We start from the raw sequence: 24,615 nt of genomic DNA, 5'->3' as shown, positions 1-24,615 counted from the left end.
GTCGTAACCAGCGATCTCTTACATACTTTTATGCTGGACAAAAAAAACAGTACATGTAGGTCAGTCTCGGTACAATTATTGCAGGTCGGACAATCTTTTGTGGAGCTGCCCCCCTCCTCCACTTATAAGTGACGGCACGTAAGGGAAATGCACCATGCCTAAACTGCAAATAAAGTTTTTTCGCAAGAAACGGCTGTATATCGTCCATGATAGGTTCTAAGCTATATTGCAGTTTAAAAAAATCTTCTTAATTTGAACACCCCACTCCATTTTCTCATTTAGAGACATTCCCAAGTATTCACATACAGGGACTTTCTCTATAAATTCCCCATCTAATTGGGGATTGGGTTGTTTTGAGTGCCCTGCATTGAAAGCCATATATTTGGTTTTCTGAGTGTTCATTTTCAGGCCCCTATTCATGCAAAATGAGTGGAAGATGTCCAAAGCCCTTTGTATGCCCATCGGTGACCTCGACAGCAGGAGGGTATCATCTACGAGCTTCAAGGCAGATATCTTGCGGCCCACTAACTTAGGAGCATCTATATCCCCTCCTGCTGTCAGGGCCCCCACTAAGCCATTGATAAAAATACAAAAAAGTGTCGGAGCCAGAATGCACACCTCTCTCTATAGGTATGCGATCAGTGAGCTCTCCGTGCTTCCCAAACCTGATTTTGGGCGAAGTTATGTTCATGCAATCTTTTCAGAATGTGGCATGAGTATGGGGGCACTACAAAATCTAATAGAATAACCCATAATTTCTCCCTGGGACCTAAATCGAAAGCCGATTTTAAGTCCACAAAGATCATATAGAGGCAGCAACCCTCCAGGATTACTGTTTTCCAGAACAATAATTGCAACCTGAAAACTTGGTTGATTGTGGACATTTTTGCTTTAAAACCTGCGTGGTAGGTATTCCACATATGCAATGCCATTGTGCCAGTGTGGAAGCACCTGGCACTTATATATGCTTGAATGTCAATTAACTAAACTTGAATCATTTGCAGTCATTGATAGTGCAGACTGGTGATCATTCACTTTTCTATTATTATGTAGTGGGCATGGATCTGCAAATGTAGTGATTGTGCACACACATTTTGTCCACACAGGTTTGACCTAGTGAATGACATATTGAATCTTGGGGTATATGTGAATTCCGGATAATTAAGCATGACATGGAAATCTATATATGATTTTGCCTATGGATTGACAGTGACTTATAACAATGCAGGGTTTGACATTGTTTCTATAGAGTGTGCAGAATGTGAAAGGATAATTTCTTTGTTAAACATTGGTTCCGATCTCAAACTTCCAAGATACTTTATATAATAGAATCAGGTGTGAGTGATGGTGCTATGTTACCGCGTCAGTGCAACACCTCTTGCTACAGTACCAGGTGATGAACTTGAATGCAAATGTCATCCTGGCTGGTAAACATCAGAAGAGAGACACATCTTTAAGAAGTCTCATAACCTTTATAAACACAAATGTAAATTATAGTGGTTAAAGCTTTCTGAGTCCACTTCAATCACTCAGTTGCTATTATTGTGAAACAAGCCCATTTCATGATTCTGAAAACATATTGGTGAATAATCTATATGCTTGCCTGGTTATGGCCAAATAGCGGGCATTATTAACGGAGTTACTACAAATTTTGCAGAGGTAATTCACAATATATATATATATATATCATGAAAGCCAATTGATTTAGACTTGAGATTTCAATTGCAACCTAACTCAGCAGGGGCGTGTGGTTAGAAACATATGGATGGTTGAATGTTTTATGGAGGGCCCCTTCTGCTGTTATTTCAATGCAAAATAAAAAATAAAGAGGTAAGCAATGTTTACGTAATTTGTTTGTTGTGATCAATAGGGGTTAAAATGACAGATTATTGACTGATGTCCCTTTCTTTCAAATGCATCATTGTGTCAAAGAGATGCAATTCTAGGTTATACATTTGTTACAATGGCCCTATTGCAGTGCTGCCGAGAAGTTATTTGTTCCCTGCTCAGCAGCGATGACTAGCAAGAAGTAGTCAGGTGGTAAATGTATATAAACCAATTAGGGAAAGTTCGGAGCAGTAAGAACTTTTGCTTCTTTTAGACAAAATACTAACACAATTAAGGCAATCACTCCATCAATTCTTTCTTTATTCATCCTTCCGAAGACAGGTCATAAAAGATACACCATGTTAAAAACATCGTATATAAAATCATACACGTCTCAACAATACAAAACTCATTTTCCATTTAAAAAGAGTAAAATAGCCAGCACATACTGTAATTTTTCCCGGAACTAAAGTGACAATGCAAAGCGATTGGGTTCCTAAGTAGCAGCAGATATTATCTAATAGTGCAAAACACAACAGCAGCCATCAATAGCAGCAAATAAATAACCAATAATACATGAATAATAATAATCAATCCTATAGAGGAGTTAGAAGCAGGGGTGGACATTTTAGCAGCAAAACAGAAACAATCCATATGGGAGAATGGTAAAGTGCATTGGAATTAAAACAGCATGCTTTTTCTCTTTGCTAAAATACACTTCAAAAAGCTCCCAACAGCAAAGCAAACATCATGGCATTGCACTTGGTAAATTTGTGTCTGTGCAAAAGTGGTATTAAAAAATGTCCTGGTAAATAGAAGATAAAACTGACAAAAAAAGACAAAATTTAAAATGGTTTGACTCGAATATTCATCATAAGGGCAGATAGTAATAGATTCCGAAGAATACTGACCCAAGGGAAAGCATACCAACCACCGAAACCGACCCCATCCTGAATCTAGTCAACAAATTCCTTTCGTGCACATTATTTACATATAGTAAATACGGGGCAATAAAGGGAGGTACATGTATAAGGCAATAATACCCGACAGCGGGGTTGGCTACTTCGTACAGTTCCGTAGACGATGCTTTATGTTTTTGAAAGCCCACCAAAACCCTATGTCGATACCTTTTGCCACTTAGAACTGGGTGCTCAAACAAAGAGGAGTAACCAAGTTCCGTAAGGCCGGTTTTAATGTTTTGGAGCCAGGGGATACAAAGACCATGAGTACAGCTTAAACAGTCTCTAATAATTGCCCGATTAAAATCAGCCTCTTCATTTGTCCAGATAGAACATCAGGTAGCTAGAGGTGCAGCATTTTTGGTATCTTGGACATACTCCAGACCTAGCTCCAAATGGAGGGGAAAATGCGACGAGGAAGGGGGAAGTCCTAAAACTCTATGGCAAAATCTATTCCTCTCCAGCTGCATAGCAAAAACGTCCCTGCAACCCCAGATCCCCATACCATATGTTAAAATCGGAATACATTTGTGCTTGTAAATCTCTCAAATTGGGGCTATGGGCTTTTTAACTATGGACATAGCAAGTGAATAAGTAGTGCCAACTGCGTATGTGAATCTTATTATTCTGTTATTTATGGAAGTATGCCATGTACAGCCTTTATCAAAATCCAGGCCTAAGTATGGGAAGGAACTAACCCTTTTGCAGCTTTTTACTCTCTATATTCAGGCTACAGGACTTAGTATTTTTGGGGCCACAAATCATGACAAAAGTTTTCTTGTAGTTTGGATCAGGCCCCAAGTCCTTCATAAAGTTGGCATAGCTGGAAATGTTTTTTTTAGGCCGATCACAGTCCTTGCCTTAAGGACTGCGTCATCCGCATAAAGAAGTGCTGGCACAGCTTTTTTCTCAACTTGTGGCATGTCAGTGCAACCGTAACTAGAGTTTTCTCCAAATCGTTAGTATAAAGGAGAAATAAGATTGGGGCGAGAACACATCCTTGGCACACCCCACGCTTAATGCTAAACTGTTCTGAGCATTCTGCATCATTACCATACCTCACTGAGACAGAAAGATCGTGATGAGAAGCCTCAGAAAGGAGACCAGATCTGCATCGACACCCATGTTTACTAAAATGTCCCATAGCTTAATGCGCGAGACATAATCGAAAGAGCTGGTCAAAACCATAAATGCTAGATGAGTAGAGGTGCCCTTCGCATATTTATATTTAGCCAAGATGAGGTGCAGATTAAGGAACTGTTCGATCGTACCTAGGCCCTTCCTAAACCCGTACTGGGTTAGAGCTAGGATATGATAAGCATTTATCCAGTCCAGGAGGCGGTCTAGCACAACTCTTCCAATTACTTTGGCCGAGGAGTCCAAAAGAGATATTGGTCGATAACATCTGGGATCATGCACATCACCTTTTTTGAAAACAGGCACTATCACAGATGTACGCCTGGATTTTGGAACACCCTCGCTGCAAACTGAATTAAATACAGCGGTAAGTACCGGGGACCAGAATGCTGGGTCTTCCTTAAACAAATCCAGATGAATTTCATCTGGGCTCTGTGCCTTCTTTTCCTTTACTGTTGACAATTGCTTTCCATACTTCCCCTTCATAAAAAACAAGATTTTGGCATGTTAAATTCAACAATGGTGGGGCATCCTTTACAGCAAAGTCAATGGAGTAAAGGCCAGCATAATGAGTCATCCAAGACTCAGGAGGTATGTGGACAGTTACTTTGTCGGCTGGCAGGGTGGGAGATAGAACTGACCGTACAGCCTTCCAAAAGGCCTGAGGATCTTTTGAGAGACAAGACCCAACCATTAAGTCCCACTTCTCCTTCTTCAATGCCAGCTTTCTTTCTTTCTTTTGTGGCAAGCTTATACATCTTCCAGCCTTCCCTGATCATAGTTTGGTCTCTGGGATTTTGTTTTGGGGCCCTGCGTTGGGTATTATTAGCCTCTCTACAAGCCTTGTCAAACCAGGAGTGAACCCGATTACAGGACTGGGAAATAGGTTTAGAAAATAGATGTTTAACTTTATCTAGCAGGGTTGCAAACCCTGGTAAAATGCGAAATGGCACGCATGGGAAACAATTACAACTAAACACCAGTGCAGAAATAATCGGGATTACCTGTGACATAATACTATTCATGTTTGCTATGCACCAAACCACCCTACGCCCAGCATCTTTAGTGGATAGTGTCAGGGTGGATACAGGCTTAGGCTTCTGTTCCCTATAAGGTAACACTATCCTGGCAGAGATAGGATTGTGATCACTATAAGGCTGTATAAGTACCTCACAGTCATTAATCAGAGAAAACATACTCCAGGAGACAAATACGTAGTCGGTAGTGCTTCCTGTGCCACATCTAGTAAAGGTGGGAATATAGTGGTTAGTCAATTTGGGCACCTTATTTACAATACCTCTTTCTAATAGGAGGGTAAATAGAACCCGTCCCCTCGCGTCCATCACATTATGATCTGGCTCGGAGGCGACTAGCTCAAAGGTGGTCGGGGAGAGAGGTAATGAGAGCCGCAGTTTGACATTAAAGTCCCCCGCCACCAACAACTTAAAAGGACGATCTGCTCGGGCCTCTCTCTCTGCTAGCATATCAATCACCCCAAAAATCCCTTGGAAATTACCTTTAGATGTAAAATTATTATTATAAAAATTTACCAGGTACAGCTTAAAAGTTTTTTCCAGGACAGACAGAAAGCCTGCGCCTCCCCATGCTCCTGTGATAACTGAACAATTCAGCAATTTCCACTTTAAACCAAGCAGACAAGCCCCCTTAGATCTGCTTGATATGGAAGGAATAGCGGGCAGGCTAAAACACATAAATCCATCCAATACAATATCCTTACACCCCACGTTTTTTGCATAAAATCTATATCATAGGTCATAATAAATGAACGGCATCCCTCCAGACCGATCTTAGAGGCTATACCCGCTATATTCCAATTTAGGATTCTCAGACAGACGTTTTCAATATGACCTTTGTCATTGCCTAAGCTTACGCTTAACCCAGCAGGGGGGGAGACAGTTGGGAACTGGGGGACAAATGATAAACGGAAGTTAAATTAGCAGAATCCATCAAGCTGGTCCCGATACGAGGATCTACCCATGGATAGTTGTGAGGTAGAATATTATTCATTAATACAATATGAGTGGGATTACAAGAAACCCTGCTCATCTCCTCTAAGCCTGACACCAGGAGTACGGAATTAAATCGAGATGGGGATGGTGTTTGGGTAACAAGAACTGGGCTGACAAGTGATCAGACCGCCTCCTTCAAAACCGGGTAGGCAGGCACCTCCCCAAACCGTCAATCAATTTCTTCCAAGCAAATGTGGGGGTCCAGATGGAGCAGAGTCCCTGATAAGCAGACTACCAGAGGTTCCTGGTTGTCTCTCCAAGTGCTGATAAAAGAAGCCAAGGGGACTATCTTGATGGAACTATTTTTGACCATTCCCATTCTAGCTTTGTACAGTATTTCCTGGACTACCTTTGGCGAGCGGAAATTTACATCAATAACATCTCCATTTTTCCGTAAGCCTCTGACCCCAATGTCGCTCACCCGCCTGGCCATCAAAATGTCTCTTGAAGTATCCCATCTACCTGTAACGTCGTTATTCAGCCAATTAATAGATTTATTTATTAAACCTCTAGTAGTTTCCATGTTGGTTACTAAGAGTCTAGGCACGTCAGTCAATACAACAACGTATGGAGCCGATGCTGGTGGAAGGTCTATCACAGGAAGAATAGCCATGGTTGTTGGACATGCTGCCGGGCAAGTAGCAGGTAGAGATGTTGGCAAAATTTCAAGTGGATGGGAAGCACCCTTGCTTTGTTCAATGGAAGTAGAAGTAAAATCACAGGCTGAATACTGGGTGCAAGTGGAGATTGAAGACCGAAGATCAATTACGGCAAATAATTCTGGAACAAGACAAGTATTACGACTGTAGTCAGTAACAATTTGCTACTGGTTTCTGATTTCTGACTAATATACACATATGGGATTCCCTATTATGGGACCTTAAAGTTCAATGTGCCAGATAAAATGAAAGTTTTTGAAGAGAAATAAGTCAGCGCGCTCCAACTCTTGATACACTCCTCATCTAAGGAACACTGAGGTTCAATAAAATCAAAAACTAAACTTTATGGGGACAGATGTACATGCACAAATATTGGGGGTTATGGTGGAACAATTTCACCTGTGTCCAAAAATTAGCACTGTTGAGCATGAACATCAATTCAAAATGATATTGTACATTATCGGTTTTATGTTGTTATGTATGGACAGCGGGGTAATGATGTTGTGGGAATACGCTGGGCAGCATAAATGCCTATGGCCTCCCCCTTTACCACTGGGTTGGATCAGTGCTTTGTGGACAGAAAGATTAGCTGTGACAGGGGTGAGTGCAGAGAAGTAGAGGATAGGCTATTTGAGAGAATGGCCCACTTGAGAATAATACGTGGGTCGCATCACAAAGTCATTATTTTAATTTTCCACTGTGTCTCCTCTACCAAAAGCAATAAAAACACTGATCACAGCCAGCAGACTCATTACACGGCCAAGAATGGTGAACACATGTTGTTGATGCTACAGCCAATATGCACCACTGGGTGGCTGGGTAATTGTGATATGGTGCATCTGTGTTTTGGGTAATGTGTGAAGTGACTACAAGCACGTTTCTTTGTGTTTAAATTCCGAAATACATGAAAAAGACGATGCAAGTTGACTCCCAAATGGACATAACAAACCTGTCAGAAGTACCTAGTGTTGAATGTACCAATTCTTTTACAGCCAAACGGATCGTCTTTCGGGATACACCAGGTGTACCTCTTTTCTATTTTTCCCTCACACACCTTATTTAACTGACACCCTAAATCAACAGGTGAGTGTTTGGGACTACAAGGGAATCACTAATCTCTATTCTGACAAATGATCTAGACCAAAACGAACCTCACCGAGAGGGCAGACACATGTTCAACATGTTAAACAGTCCTTCCAGCACAAGTCTTTTTAACCATAAGATAGGAAGGGAATAATTGAAACTCACACAAATATCTTTCACTCTCCCTTTACTCGTTGTTGCGCTAGACTTCCTCTTTGAATAGCGGCACATTATTCTCTCTTCCTCAAAAAAGAGCTGCAGGAAAAGCCCACCATGTGAACTGGATGTTTCAAAAGTGATGAGAGACTGAGTGATGCAGCATGTCACTTCAGAGAATGAGGGCCCTGGTCCTTTATAGGGAAGACCATGGGTCACCCACCCTTGGTTCTCTTGGTATCTGTTCCCAGTGCACCAGTTATATTGTGCCAGGTTTTGTGATATTAGCTAGTATCTTGGGAGGATATGGCTGACACATTATTATGATGTATCCTATCCTTTCCTTTCCCCTAATTGTTCTATGTACTCAAACAAACCTTCCTTGCACGATGCACAGCATAAAGCAGAGGTTGAGAGGTTGTTATTTGTTGACTAGCATAAGATTTGTACTGGAGGCATACCATTTCCGTTACAAATTCATGTGCGTAGAAAAACTCAGAAGGGTCCCACGCATTGGGTGTGACACACATGCAGTGCATCTTTTCTTTTTTTGTTAAGAAGCGATCACATTTTACTTTGTTTGCACCTGCATCAAGTAGGCATTCGTTTTTGACTATCTTAGTAGATTAGGTATTGTGTTAAAAATTGGGTGTTTGTGTTGAACCCCCACCAATAATGCTCACTTGACACAATACTGCGCAAAGCGCTTTGGCGCTGTAAAAAGGGCATCACTGTCAGGGATGGATAATAAGAGCATGTATCATTTTACCCCCTTTGAATTACTCTAGCACTGGCACAAAGCCCTAATAAGTCTGGACCAAAGGATGTTGTACATGTTTTTAGATTAACTGTTGTTTTTAGCTTTATATTAGTTTTCACACAACGAAAATAGTGAAAATGATATGCGATTCTAAAACAAATATGTTTTATTCATGATTATAATGGTTTTAAAGAATCATGAACAGTGAAATATTAATTAAGGTATTATTCTTTGAATACATTACCATGACTTTGAAGCATCTTTCTTGAAACTAAAAACAATTAAATGTTTTAACTGCAAAATACTGACATGCCAAAAACTAAACATGGAAGGCCAGAAACCTTTAATATATTTTCACAGGCTCATTTTGATGTTTGTTTTTTTTAATTTGCCAATCTATGTTTTTCAGACTTGGGAGAGACTGAAATGAGTGCTTATCTCTTGGTAGCCGTTCCTCACATGTAGTACCCCTGGCGATGCAAAACACAGCTGATAACCTCACACACTTGCTGGCTGTCTTTGCCTGAAGTTGAATTACCTGCTGAGCAGTCTGGGCAGCACTGGCCTGGCACTAGAATTGGATGTGGACAAGTCTCCACGCAGTCCGTTCTCTTACAAGCCACAGAACTGTCTGCCTGAAACCAAAACAAATTAGAGGTGTATGATACAATCAAATCACCAGCCACCATTAATATTAACCCTCAGTGACAACACTCACCCTCCTCTTGAAGTCACTCATGATTCATTAACTCCCACCCTAGGAACAGATGCTCTCTCTTTTGAAACCTGTACTTTACAACCTGAAAGATGTGACTGCACCCGCCGCAAGGGGATGTCTGGGGGGTTCATAGGACCCCCCTTTCCCCTCCTCCAGAGGGCTGTTCTCAGGGGGCGCACTGGCAGTCCGCCACCTTCTAAATGGCGCACTGCCAGTTAGCCTCCTGAGAGCTTCTTTACCTCTGCATCCCCTGTCTGTAATACGGCGTGGGCACAAAGACAAAGGGATTCCCTCATTTGCATTGGGTATGCCCCCATGCAAATGAGGGAACGCCCGCTGAAGATAGCACTGGTGCTTTATGTGCGCTATCGGTATTACAGAACGGTCCGCACAAGTGTCTGCGTCCCCTTCTGTAATACCAAAGAACCCTGGGGCGCGCAACGTGGGCATAAACGCTTGTTGCGCCCCCAGGGCACTTTGTGTAATATGGCCCCAGGTGTCCATTACCCCACAGGCTCCTAAGTGGGTTATTAGCCCACAGTCTATGCAGTTTTGTTTATTCAATTCCCTTACATTTCTAAATGGATCCTGAGGACTCAGACAGGGCTTCATTGTGAACCTACATTTCACAACTACTTTCAAAGAGCTCCAATTCTTAGTACACTATCTTTTTGAAACCCCAGCTATGACTCTATCATCGGGGATTCACTTGTAATTTGATGCCCCATTATTCTACTCCAGTACAATGTTCCTTGTGTGAAGTTTTTGTTATGGTTTTACCTAGTTTCCTTTGTCTTCAAGACTCTAAATTTTCCAAACATCATTTTCTTGAACTTACTTTCAATCTCCTCTATTCCCAATCATCTGTAGACTCAATTTCACCTGTGTTGTCTTTTAGTTCCTTGCACTGTGGCAGGCAACATTATCAAATTGTTTTGTATTCCTTTCTAGGGTGCTACTGACCTAGTCACGATCTCAAACTCTTAATAGAATAGTTACTACGCTCATTTATCTGTGTTTAGGAGGACCTAGTAACTCACCTGACAGATACAGATTTCACAGGGATCTCCAGGGGACCAGATCTGCCCGATAGGAAACTCAATGCCATTGTCATCAACAGGACATCCTGGACAAAGAAAGAAGAGTGAATAGGGTTCTTAGTTGACTGTTCTCTTTCTGGAGATTGCATCATGTTCTAATAGCAAAAAGGATTGTAATTTACACACTTCGGGTCTGTGGTATGTCCTCCACATACACTCTTGCATTCTGTTTCCCCGGGATTCACATGGCGGAGACTAAACTGTGGCTTCCTAGGCCCCCATATGTTGACACTGCAGTCATTCCAGCTTCCGCAGTGGTGAAGGCCCCTACTTATTGTCATACACTCCCCCGTCCATAATCTGCTACACATCTTCCTAAACGTTAAAACAGAAGTCTGTGAAACCAGACTCCATGATGGTGGAGACTGTTATCTGTAACTCTTGGCTCCCCAATCATGGAGAAAACAAGTGTGACAGCCCATCAATAATGACTACAGGCAAAGAGTTTATGGAAACTACCTAGAATAACATTTAAAATGTTATATGCTTTGTTATAATGACAATGCTAAGCAGAAAAAAATTAACAAATCAATCAACTGAAAGATATTGCTGGTGTGTACTTTGCCGTACTGATTTTGTGGTGCTAGTAAACAGAATTAGTATTACCAATAGCTTTTTCTTAGAAATCCAATTGATGCTTGTAATTTATTTACCCACCATATAATTTCCATCACTTGCCCCCATTTTACAAGTGACTTGTATGCTGTATCACGCTTGGGGTGGGCGAAAATTAAGCTCCGCTGGCTGAGTTAGCAGAGTTTTGCCCACTCGCCCAGTTCTGGCAAAACTCCACCAACCACATTGTGGCTGGAGTTTTTTGCTCCCGCAGTGCTCATCAAGTTGGTGAGTGCAAGAGAGAATTTGCCTCCCCATGCGCAGTCTTTAGGTGCTGGAACGCCTCCGGGCGAAATTTCTTAACGCCGGCAGTCGAGACAGGTCGTAACCGTTCGCGTTGAGAAAGCTGCTGCTCGAGTACAAAATCTATGTGAGTGGCAGAAAGAAGCAGTTGCTTCTGGTGCATTACATGGTGCTGTTCATGCTGATTTTATAGCAAGCAGTGCAATATGCCAAATTTTGCCTGCTCGGAGAACTCAGCAGAATCTTGCAGAGTTTTCATTTAGCTCCGCGGAATCCTATAGATTAAAATTTCGCCAAGCCCTATTTCACACAAGGTTTTGTTAGCTTATATTCTGGACTTGGGAGCTCATTTTCACAGCACTCTAGTGCATGTGCTTTCCTACAATTCAGTTTAAAGTTGATGTCCCATCTTTATCACTCTTGCCTCGCACTCAAACCTGCCTGTGTACTCACGTCACACGCGGCATGGGGGTGCAACCTGGGTTGTCCTATGGCAGATAGACCATGGTCCTACTACTGTATATAAACAAAGCGAGTATCCCCCAAACAGTAGACACAAACTCCTGCATTATAAGTACTTGCATAGGGCATACACTACTCCCAAGGCCCAGGCGCATTACGACCCCATGCAATTGCATCACTGCGCCCAATGCGCACCTGACCATGCCGACTTTGTACATCTCCACTGGCTGGACCTGCACTATTGTTCAGACCTATTGGATCACCATATCTGCTCTAATTTCTTCTATGTTAGAACATGCTATCAATTCCCATTCCTCTTATGGCACTCCTGGGGTATGTTAAACCCTTGAGCCCTGGACTTAGATGATTCACAGCTATTGCCCTACATTTAGCTAAAAGACGTGTAGTTCTATTATGGGGAAGTAGTGCACTGCTCACTTCTGATGATTGGTTCAAAGATATGCAGTATTGGGATATGACCAGTGAAGTCTATGCCTCTCTACAACCTCCCCCCTCAGGCTTAAAGACATTTGGGCGCTTCTCTGAGCAGATCTTCTGACCTTGGACCTGACTGTATATAGGATGCTGCTACTGGATAATTGAACTGATTCTTTTTGTTCACCCCTTACTCTGCTTGTATACCACTGATTGGTGCAGGGTTGTTTGTTAATATCAATACCCTGTATGTTTGTATAAGATGTATTGTTTGCCTTAAACTGTAATGTACACTAGCTGTCTTTATATACTATTGCAGCACTGTTTGTTCTTCATGAAAAATCAATAAAAACATTTCTCAAAAAAGATGGAAATTAGATAAAGAAGAGAATGAAATGAGATTAAGTAGAGGAGACAAAATAAAGAAGGAAAGGAGGAAAAGAAAAGGCGGAACAGAGAAAGGAGAGAATGAAAGGAGAAATATTAGAAAGTCTGAAAGAACAAGACAAAGAAAGGCGAAAAAGAGAGGAAGAGAAGGAGAGGAGAAAACAAGAGAATGAGAAGAAGAAGCAAAGGAAGTTCAATTGGTCTCGCATTTGTGAGAGTTAGAGCTATTGGATTAGTAAATGACAATGTCTTTTACACATGAGTTTTGGTTTGGAGTGTAGTGGATGTATGCGATTTGGAGTGCAATTATGTTGGATGAATTGGAATTTTTAGTTGTGGAATTATGTGGGGTGGAATTGTGTGGTGTGAAGTGCATTTGTGTAGTGGAATTTTGTGGCATGGTGAATAGATAAGGGTGAGAGCTGCACAGAATAGATAGAAAAGAAACTAGATAGGGAAAGGTAGTTTTTGCATGAAAAGTGAATGAACTCCAGACAGAGGAGCAGAAAGAGTGTGTGAGAAAGAGAGAAAGAAGGGGAGAGCGTAGCGGTATTAAGTGAAGTGGAATTCAATGTCTTGGAGCGGAGTTGAATACTGTGGAGTTTAATGTATTGGTTTGTAATTATGTGGCACGGAAGGAAATGATATGCAGCAGAGCAGTGTGTGTAGTAGAATTGTGTGGCATGTTATTATGAGATGTTAAAATGAGTTGTGTGTAGTGGATTTATGCGACATAGATTGGGATGTTGTGGCATTGTGTGACACATTCAGCCAGTTCTGATGTCTTACCCAACTGTAGGGCGATTGTGTCTGTCAAACTAAAGACAGTGCAACAGGGTAAAGGCTGCAGAAGTGTAGGGCACAGTGTGTGTGTGTGTGAGGGACGTTCAGGGTGGGAGCGCAGAATTTGTGTCACATCAGACATGATATTGTAGCACAAAGATTGCATGAGTTTACCTGCAAACTAATTCAGGAGAAAAGAGTAATATGTGTTTGTGGTAAGAACATTGGATGGAAAAGCCGAAGATGGTTGGAAATGTAAGAAACCCCCTGTGGTCCCTAGTTGGAGCAAGTCGACATTAATGGGAAAAGGTGTAAACAACACAAAAAACAAGCCGGCGATAGATACGTTCTGTGAGCACCCCTGGCCAGGCCTGGCCCATGCAGCCAGAGCAGGCCCCCGGAAAAAGGAGGCTGGATGCAGCCAGAAGGCGGCCTTCCCACTATCCTGGGCTCAATGGGAGCATTCATGTAGCGCCTCAACACTCCAGGAGGCGTGGTCCTATCTCAAGTCAAGAGTGATTATGTGAGCCTTCCACAGATGACGTCGAGAGGATAAAGAGACCCCTTGACAGCCCAGGGACTCTCTTTTCAGACATGGGGACGCAACCCGTGTAATGTACCCCTCCATGTGAATGAAGAACTCTGGCTGGAGGGAGGTGGGGGGCCTCCTTTTCACCGGTAAATAAGGGCGGGACATGAGGATGGGAGGGGCAAGCAACAGGTAGCTAGAAAGGGGTAAGGGCACAATGTTTACAATTAATCCGGGATAGAATGAGAAAAAAAAACTATCATCTTCCCATTCTGGCCAAAATCCAGCAGATAAGTCTTTTAGGGGTGGGGAGTTAGAGAACCCTTGCAGTCTTTGTTTGTTGCAACTGTCTAGAAAGACACCTTGGCGGGCTAGGCACTAACACTGCACTGCAGATCTATTAATGCCATCTACAGACTACAATCAATCAATAAATCAACCAAGGTTTTGTAAAGCGCACTACTCACCCGTTAGGGTCTCAAGGCGCATGAGGGGTGGGTGTGAGCAGCTCTGTTGGAGTCATTCAAAACGCCATGTCTTGAGATTCAAATCCTATGGGAACTAGTTCAGTCTTTTTTTCTCCTCTAATGCCTTCAAGTTAACAAATCAGATCAGACAAATGTAGCGCTTACTATAAAAGCGCCAATAAACAACAGATCGTGCTACCATTCAAATATGCAGTCTAGGTATGGATGCGATGTAATGTAACAGAAAGGGCTGACATTTAAGTTTGGAAAGGTGAGGAAAAGTAAAGAAAGTGTCAATGTTAACCTTGATATTGGTCTATCTGAAAGGTAGCGCATGTGCATTTGTCAAAAGTATTTTTTGGGAAGACATCATGCTTATTCCTTGCAGTCAAACCTTCGCAGAGCACTGAACCAGCAGGAGGGAGAGGGGATGCAGACTCCATGGCCAGGGGAGGAGATGGGCTGTCGCTGTTTAATGTTTAATTAAAATAAACAAGATTGAAAGGCACAGGCACCTCAAAGAAGTGTTGGATGTAAATAAAAAAACATGCTACATCAATTATTTGAGGGCCTTCCTGGGGGCGAATAGTCAAGCAGATGAAAACTAGAAATACATACAGCCATTTGTTTACATTTTGCTGCTGTGTAACAGAGGAGCGGTTGTAGGTGAAAAATCACATACTCGGAAGATCGCAAGCAGATAGAGAAGACACGATTGGCACAGTACGCGGTCCTAGTGCTGAAGCCCCTGCCCCCATAGCAATGGACCTTATTTACAATTTGAGTATATACTTTATAGCTCCTGTCATGTGCACGCTGGAAGCAACTCAATAGCCGATAATGACATCATCAAAGTCATTGTAAATATTTGACATCTTGTGTATATTTACATGTGATATGTTTGTCTGTCTAACTGTGTGTGTTGTTTGCATTTGTGTGTGTAATATGTAAGTCTCAACAACGCTTTGTGTACCAATAAAGACCTCAACAATTACAGCTATTTTTTATCACAAGCTTTGGGAATCACTGCTGTTTTAGTTACCATTGAACAGACGAATCTCTGAATCATTCAATCCTCGTAACCAGTAAGAGGCGTTTCTGAAATGTGCACACAATGTTTTACTGTGGCTTGATTATAATGTGAAAGCATTTCAGAAAAGGATTCAGGAGAAGGTGATGTGCATGCTGTGTAGAAGCACCGGGAACGTATCAGCTGTATGTACTGATTTATTAACACCTCCCCATCATTTTTTCCATTTCACATGACCTATTGCTGTGGCTGTTTGCAGAAAACTTTCTGAAGAAAAAAAAAAGACAAACCCGCGTTGCACAATTTATATTGGCTGTGAAACAAAGTCATTACTCGACCCTGTCGCAGAGGCTTCTTGCATGTGGAGAGAATACAGGCGAATCACACTAGCATTTCAAACGTACGTTGATCAAATTGTGAGGGAGACTACTGCTTGGTTTATCCACTGAAGAGACCTGCAAAATAAAGGGAAACTAGGCAAACCAGCAATGTGCTACAGTGCCTATCGGAACATGTTTTTGAGTTAAATTGAATTCACCATAACAAGAACAAGTTGTGGAAGACCAGTCTTTCACTGTAGAACGGGATAATGTCAGGGCGCATCGGGACCAATAAACCAGGTCTCCATCTGACAGGTGTTTGATGTGAAATAGGATGCATGTTACAGAACATTCAGATCCTGTGCTGCCCTGGATTATGTGCAATTAAAAAAGCCCTGTGTAGAAAGCAAATACCACTAAAATTCTAAAAGAGGAGGCAAAGCAAATGAAGTGACTGCACACATTTCTTTTATCAGCACAGTGCTTGCTTCATCGCTGCTGCACTTCATGAAACATTAAGTGCAGTGCCCTGCTCCATGTTGATAGAAGAAGCGCTTATAGAATGTGTGATTAAAAAAGATTCTGTAGAAAGCAAAGGCAATATTTTAAAGTTAAACCAAAAACCAGTAACATGCTAAAAGAGGAGGCGTAGCATACCTTTCTTTTATCAGCACAGCGCTCACTTCACAGCCTGTGCACTTCATGAAACATGAAGCAGGGCGCCCGGCGGCATGCTGATAAAAGAAATGCTGTGTTGGAGTGAAGCCCAAAATAACTTCAATCCAAAAAAACGAGCAGAGGGAAAACAAAAAAATAGTGCACACAGAGTAACATTATTAACAAAAAGAGTAGGAACACACATAAAAGGGGCTGTCTCCATGGGATTCTCCAAACAAAAGTAGGCATTTACGAAGGGCAGTAACAGGAACCAGTGGAAAAGATGGGAGGTACTCAAAGCCCACATTGAATCTACAGCATGTCTCAAAGAGATAGGCATGCACTGCCTAGGCAAGACCTTAAATGATAGGAGTGAATGAAAGGAGAAAAATAGAGAGAAGAGAGGATAGGAGAAAAGGAAGGAGAGAAGGAAAGGTCATAGAGTCCCACATTATAAAATCTATAAACCTATAGAAGTATTTGGGGAGGTCATAGCCTAACTTCAGAAGGTGCTTTCACCTTCTGTTTTGTGTATTATAGTTCTACCTAACCTGTTTTACTATATATAAAGGAAATGTATGTTCTTCTTAAAAGTGATAACTTGGATTGGACATTGAGTTAACTGTGAATTATTCACTATGTTTTAAAATACAAAACACGTTTTCTACACCTCTACTGTTTCCAACAGTAAGTCTGGACTGCTCGGCTTAGGCGTTTAAAAACAACTCCGGCTGAGTTCCTTGAGAGTCCAGCAGTTTTAAGGAAACAGTAACAATATCAAAATAACTCAGGTGATCAATATATCTGCCGGAGAGAGATTGGAGTTTTGTATAGGGGCAGCTTTGACTCATCAAAAGGTAGAGCATGGGTACAAAGAACGTGTACCATGCAGATCCCAGAACTCTATTTTATGTGGAAGGCTCAGTGTGGTACTACTGCTTTTGTCACAGAGATCCTTTTGATAGTTCATAAGTTACTATCCTAATATAGCACAGTGACCTATGAACTATCATCAAAGAGCTGCATGCAAACTGCATTGTACAGGTTAGAATGTTATGGTTTTTTCCACTGTCTTTCATGATCCTAATGTTGCTAAAAAGGGTTCATTTGGGTAGAAATGCATTCTTATTAGTAAAGCTAAACCCAAACAATACGTTCTAAATCCTGAGTTTGTGCTTCTCCAGACCAACTACTATTAAAATATACTGTCTACCAGCATGGATGACATGTGATTAGTACACCTTGTAGAACTCAATGTCTTAAGTAAACTTTTCTATAGACTGAACTCCAATCAATCAATCAATCAATATAGTCTTTATTTCGATTGTCGCAATCATAAAAGACAAAATATATCTACAATTAGAAATTATTTGGAAAATTCATAATACAAAAGCTTTCATATATTTCCACGTCCATCTAGACTTTTTTTAAAACCACGGTTATATGAACACGTATTAAAAAAAATATGATTAAGATAAATCCGCAATGGTATAAAACACATAATGTGAAAACATAATAATAGTGATTTGATAAGAATGTATAAGATACTTAAAACAAGAAATAAGTTACAAACAGATCCTCCCTATCTTTTGTCAGTACTACTGGGCCCATATTTCGGCAAGGGACAGACAGTGAGTCATTTCCTGGATAACGTTTACCAAAACCTGAACAAATAATGGGGCAACAGCACCAGACCATGATGTCTAAAACCTCATACAAAAAGACTAGCAAAACTATTGTACCCTCAACTAATTAGCTCGGATGACCCACATCCAGCTCAAGAATTTTGCCACTGCAATCGTAATGGATTCCTGAGTGTTTGTTTTTAAAATCCTTAGTGCCTCCATAGCTATTCTTGTGCCCAGGTTCATACAAATAGGTTTGAGCCATTTGTTCCTGGGTGACTTATAGGCTGGGCAAACAAACAAAATATGTGCTAGTGTCTCAGTTTGGGCTGGACATGAAAAACATTTGTCATCGGTTGGGGGGTGCCATCTACTAATAAGAGCTTTCATAGGGAGTGAATCCACCCTGAACTGTTGGTACAACTTCCTATCTTTCAGTCTGGTGATGCGGTTTCCATAGGTTTCAAACTTAATCTCATGTTTAAACTCCGAAAATTCCCTTACCAGAGTGGGCCTCATGAGGGTTGAAAAGCGCTTGGTTTTAACCATAATCCAATATGCTGCCTTGAGATCTCTTTTCGATGGAAATAAATTGTCGGCTGGGTCCTCCCACAAAATACTCATCCCCATATTAACCAAGATGGTTTTTATGTTGTTTAACCAAGAGATCTTATGTGAGCAACCCAACCCCCTAACTTCAGAGAGAGCCTTGGCATATAATGAAAGCTCAGGAGTAGTCCAAAGCCTTCTCCAGAATGCTATGGGTCTAAAACGGGCTAAGTCCTCTATGCTGTAACAACCCAAATCTAGATATAAGGGGATGAGTGGTGTAGATTGCAGGAGGCTTATTAATGTTCTTACAAATTTGTTTTGCACTAGTGCAAAGGATGATAGGTCCTCAAAGCCCCAGGGTTCAACACCATATAGTATTGAGGTACTGATTTTAGAATTGTAAATCTTTAGGTTGGGGCAATAGGCTTAGTCTGCGAGAGCCACTGCTCTTTTAACAATACACCAGCTAATTGTACGTTTGAGGGCCAGCATGTCAATTTGGGGCCTCCAATTTAATTTCCTACCTAGTGTTATCCCCAGGTATGTATATACATCAGTCTGATCCAAGGGGACGTTATTCATATACACTCTCCCTTTTATAACTTTATGTTTGTGGAGCACCATAAACTTTGATTTCTCCACATTTACCACTAGCGCATGGTCGCGGAAAAAACACCTTGAAGCGGGACAAGGCAACCTGCAAACCCTTTTGAGTCTTTGATAATATCAAGGTATCATCCGCGAACATGAGCAGGGTTATCTTCATACCAGCTAATGTTGGAGCATCTGTAGGGTGAGTGGAAAAGTACTGGACAACCCTGTTAATGAATAAAGAAAACAGGGTCGGTGCTAACACGCACCCTTGTCGAACCCCTTAGAAACTGGGAACCTATCTGTGACATTCCCCTGCGTTCCCCAGCGGACTTGTGCATAATTTGAATCATGCAGTTTTACTAAAATGGCCAACAATTCCAATGGCATCCCCATGTCCACAAAAGCTCTCCACATTTTAGTACGAGGGACTAAATCAAATGCGGATTTGAGGTCAATAAAAGCAGCGTAGATTGAGCCCCCTCCAATAATAACTACCGGCCAATAGATTAGCACGAACCTAAAAACCTTGTCTATGGTACTAGTGTAGGTTCGGAACTCTGCCTGCAGTGCTGTCAGAATATCTGTCTCTTCTATCCAGGCCTGAATTCTACCTAAAACTAACCTGGCAACAACCTTCTGAATAGAGTCTATAAGGCTTATTGGCCTGAGTTGCCTGGTAGTGAACAATCTCCCTTTTTATATGTAGGTAGGATTTCAGCACCAGACCATGGGGCCCATTAGGATGTCGGGCGGATTGCCTCCGCCAGGCTGGCGGTGGCCACCGCCGGTCTGGCGGAGGCAATCCGCCCGACATCGTGACCCGGATTCCCCCCGCCATATTAGAATGGTGGGGGGGGGACCGCGGCGGACAAAAAGACTGTCCGCCGCTTTTCCGCCCCGGTCGCCTTGCGACCGCGGCGGAAAGGGAATAATATGGTGGCGGTGTCCAATGGACACCGCCAGCCATATTATGATGCGTGGGTGTGAGTGCCTTTCCGCTGCGGCGATGCCGCCACAGAAAGGCAGGCGGTCTTTGCTATGGGGGCCCCCTGCGGGCCCCCCTGGTGAAGGCCGAGGTGGTGGGTGCAAAGGGGGGGGGTACCTGTGGTACCCCCCAGCATTTGCATACATCAAGCAGCAGGCACCGCGCGGTGCCTGCCGCTTCGTGTATGCAAATGCGTGCATACTTTTTTAAGATTGTGGCAGGCGGTGCAGAGAGCACCGCCCGCCACAATGTTAAATAGGTGCGATGCGCCCGCCACTGTGGCGGGCGCATCCTAATGCCAATGTCGGGACCCCCGCCCTTTAGGCGGGCGGTCCCATTTACCGCAAGGGTGGCGGGCGGGCAAAGCCCGCCCGCCATCCTAATGACCCCCTAAGTGTCAGGAAAAGGAGCACCACTGGCTATAGCATTGGCAAAATCTTTATGTAGGTTACCCAGTGTTCTTTGTCAAACACGAACAAGTCCGCTGGTATACAGTCAGCACCTGGGGCCCTACCTCTCGGGATTGATCTTTGTACAGATTCGACCTCGAGACTGGTAAAACAAAGGTTGTGGTTGGGGCAGGCCAGTGGAATAAGTCTGCACTACCATTATTAGCAGTAAACTGTGCCTCATAATGTGAAGCCCACAGTTCGGGAGCGACATGATTAATTGGTATCTGAGTTGTTTCCCCACTGCCCCATTTTACAAGCTGCCGAAACTGGACCATGTTTTTCCCTTTACTGGCACGCAGATCTTGCCAACGGGTCTCATCCCAGACCTTCTTTCCTTGCAGTTGGGGTTTCCTATACCTGGCCCTTGCCTTTTTGATATCACCCATAACTTTTGATCTAATGGCCCTTGATATTAACGTATAGGCCTCTCTAAAAGATTTGTTATACCAGGAAGCTGCCTTTGCGCAGGATTTTTTCCTCGGTTTATTAGTTTTGATGGAAACGTTTTTTAGCTTCTTAAATAAATCATTGTGAACCTGGAGGACAGTAGAGTTGATGTACTCCTGGGAATCGCAATTATGGCGAATGGTTATCGGGCGAGCAACAATTGCCTTCATCTGTTCCAGATCCCCTTCATTGCCAATAATCCTAGCCCATCTGACTCTCTGTAACATATTCAGCAGCCCTATTATTAATAGTAGATAAACCTGGTGCCTGCAGTAGTAGTACCAGCAGGTTATGGTCACTTTCGATCCGCTCCTGCACCAATAAATCCAAAAGTGATGCCCCGAATTCTACTTTAAGAAATATGTCATCTATGCGGCTACTTCTCAAACCGTTGTTAAAGGTATGAGCGCCCTTTCTGTCAGACTGCGACCTCCCGTTAAATGCCCTCAGTCCCCTTTCCAGACAAAACCTTTTAACTGTAGTGCGGCCTCGGTCCATTTTTTGATGGGGCATAAATCTAATTGCGGAATAGTCCACTGTGCATCCTCCTCTGTTCTAAGGTTACCAGCATCGTAGTCCAATGGCTCGAAGGAGCAGTTAAAGTCGCCTGCTATTATCAAGTTACAACTACCCCGCAGACTTTCTCAAAAGCTATCGAGGAGGGTAACTATGTTGGATCCCCTGCCACCCGGCAGCCCCCTTGCATAAACATTAATAATCAGAACATCAGGTTCTTGCGTCATCCGAAGCCGTATGGCCATGATGTCCGGACTATCAATGTGTACTTCCTCCACCATGTAACCAGCTTGCTGTCTAACCCAGCAGGTAAGTCCACCTAGGGGTCTACCCTTCTGGCCCCCCAGTGCAGCTTTTGAGAAGTTAAAAAAACAAGGATGATAGGTTTGGACCAAGGACCATGTTTCCTTAAATAACCAAACATCATGGGTTTCAATATAAGCTGACCATTCAGTTGAGATGATTTTGCAGGATAAACCGGCTATGTTCCAGGAAACTATAGACATGTGTGGGTTTGTATGCCCTTGAGTTGTGTTAGTATTATATGCTTGGTGGTGAGATACATGATCGTTATCCATAGCTACCAAGCTAGGAGTGCTAGATGGTATGGGAGTTTTTATAAGACTTAGTTTAGTTAGACCTTTCGCCCCCAACCCAGTTCTTGTTTCCACCTCTTTTCGACAAGAACCCCCAGAAATATCTGGACTACAGGCATATACACCCTTCTCCTTTGAGACAACCCTACGTTTAGATGGTCCAACAGGATCAAGAGTAAGCTATCTTAAGTCAGAACCTGGCTGGCCTTAAGGGTTGAGTTCCAATTAGAACAGGACAAGCTGATGTTCCAAATCAATCTATGTCTTCCAAGGAGGTAAAGATTTCAAAACGATTACTTGTGGTGACCGGATGATTGTATTGGCCATATGCTTGGGGTGCCCCCCTACTCTCACTGCACCAAAAAATGCTGTTTAGTTGGTAGAAAAAACCCAAGGGAAAGATGTTAATATCATCCACCTTAGTAACGTAGTTCCGGCCCTCTCCAGTGTTTGCTGGACAAGGATTGGCGATCTAAAGCTTAGGACCACACAGTCACCGGGTAGAGACTTGTATAATTTCCCGACCCAGGGTACTCTGCGAACCATTTTGAATTCAGAAAAAAGATGATCTTTTATGCCAGTCCTATTACTTAGTAAATGTAGAGCTTTGTTCCTTAATGCTGACCAGTGCTCCCGTGCCTTAGAAGAGAGCACTGGAACATTAGCCAAAACAACTGTGTATGGTGTAGCTTCCGGGGGGAGTTGTAAAAAGGTAAGGGGGTTCTGAATGCTGGCAGCATGAAGCTGAGAGGACCATGTACTAATACCACTCTTCCCTTGCTGCGATGTCGATGGCAAAGATGTACCTCCTTGGAATGAGTTAGTAGATCGGGTTACCTCTGGGGTTATCACTATTGGAGGTTAGGGACAGCATGCATTGATTGAAGTTTCCCTTGACACTATTTCAACTCCACCTCACCAATAGTATTGCAGTCCCACCACCCTTCTGCCCATTAAGATTGGTTGAGGACTACTAAAAATACCCTGCTCCATTTTGTCAAGTCTTTCTTCAATCTGGGTCAACTTCTTGAGTAGGGGATCGATCAGAACTGAAAATTTCAGTTCTATCCGTTTACAAAGCTCATCCACATTAGGTGGGATAAGCGGATCAATAGTACTAGTGGGAGGGCATACATTAATTGACGTGTTTTTGGATTGTTGATTATCATTATTATCATTTGCAACTACCTTACGTTTGGCTGCTCTGGAAGGGAAAAGGTTGGACTTTGGGGCCCACTAGCTTTCCTTTTTTTTAAGGGCGCTTCATCGCCTGTAGCCTGACTGGACTTCTGACCCCTAGTGGTGACCATAGAGGTACTGGGAGAACGTACCGGGCTAGATGGAATAGATAACACTAAATCTGATTGTGCTGTGGGAGTCTGGCTAGAATGCAGTGTGGTATCATATGTATGGTTTGGCGGGGATTGGGAAAAAAGTGCATTGGTACTAAGGGTACCAAGAGATGTTAGTGGTTCTAGCGATAACATACGCTCAGTTAATTGAATCTTGTGCAATAATGCTGATTCTGCCTTGAAAGAAAAGCATCAAGTGTACCCACAACCTCCGTACCCACTCCCGCCTTATGTTTGCTCATATTATCAGTCTCAGATAACCAATATACTCACTAAAACTCTATTTCTGTTTCGTACGACAAGGGCTTACAGTTCAAACGTTAGTGGGACGCCCAACCCAGCCTCTTCCAGTCTCTGACGGGAACAGACGGGCCCGCCCATGGTCCGGGCTTCCCCCGCGTGTGTCCAACGCTGCGGGGGCCAGGCACGCTCTTGTAGCGCATGGGTGCTGTGTGCTCCTCCCTCCTGGGAGAGCAGATGATTCTGGCAGCAGTAGTCCCGCGGCAAGGAAACCAGCGACTACCCAGTCAATTGCAGGCTGAAAGCAGGACCTACAAGGAACTCAGCTGCAAGTGCTCTAAATTCATCAATCCCGCAACAGTGGCAAGAGAGGAAACCGGCAGGCAAGGAAACCAACAGTTAGCGCGTTCCGCGCTGCGGGGGCCAGGTGCGCTCTTGTAGCGCATGGGTGCTGTGTGCTCCCTCCTCCTGGGAGAGCAGAGGATTCTGGTGGCAGTAGTCCCGCGGCAAGGAAACCAGCGTTTACCCCATCAATTGCAGGCTGAAAGCTGGACCCACAAGGAACTCAGCTGCAGGAGCTTTAAATTTGGCAATCCCGCAACAGTGGCAAGATAGGAAACCAGCAGTCGAGGAAACCAACAGTTAGCGCGTCTGAATTACACATTTATGATTCTATGTCTCTATATAATGGATGTGTGATGTAAAGTGCTCTGACACCCTACACGGGTATGAGTAGCACAATAAAGCAAATTAAATACATGTGAGAGGGGCTCTGGAGATATGTGAGATACACGATAGGAGGGGGCTAGTGAGGAAATCAATGGAGTAAGAAGGTATTGAAAGGTACCAAAAAAGATTCCCGCATCGGCCACCACCAGGGTTAAAGCTGGTCCTTTTGC

The 24,615-nt window shown here is 43.0% G+C and overlaps 1 protein-coding gene across 1 annotated transcript in view; it reads right to left on the bottom strand.

Moving 5' to 3' along the window:
• The window catches only part of VWCE (von Willebrand factor C and EGF domains), a 584,388-nt gene that overhangs the window by 29,300 nt on the left and 530,473 nt on the right, over nt 1–24,615 (bottom strand). Inside the window, exons 18-19 of the mRNA XM_078681086.1 lie at nt 10,370–10,455; nt 9,150–9,246 (exon numbers count right to left, since the gene is read on the bottom strand). Coding sequence (XP_078537212.1) covers nt 9,150–9,246; nt 10,370–10,455 — 183 coding nt within the window. The remainder of the gene's footprint in view (nt 1–9,149; nt 9,247–10,369; nt 10,456–24,615) is intronic.

Source organism: Lissotriton helveticus, chromosome 3_1 (genome assembly GCF_964261635.1).
Source record: "Lissotriton helveticus chromosome 3_1, aLisHel1.1, whole genome shotgun sequence".
In the NCBI taxonomy this organism is placed as follows: Eukaryota; Metazoa; Chordata; class Amphibia; order Caudata; family Salamandridae; genus Lissotriton; species Lissotriton helveticus.
The sequence above is the reverse complement of the archived record's forward strand: the minus strand, read 5'-3'. Positions and strand labels throughout refer to the sequence as shown.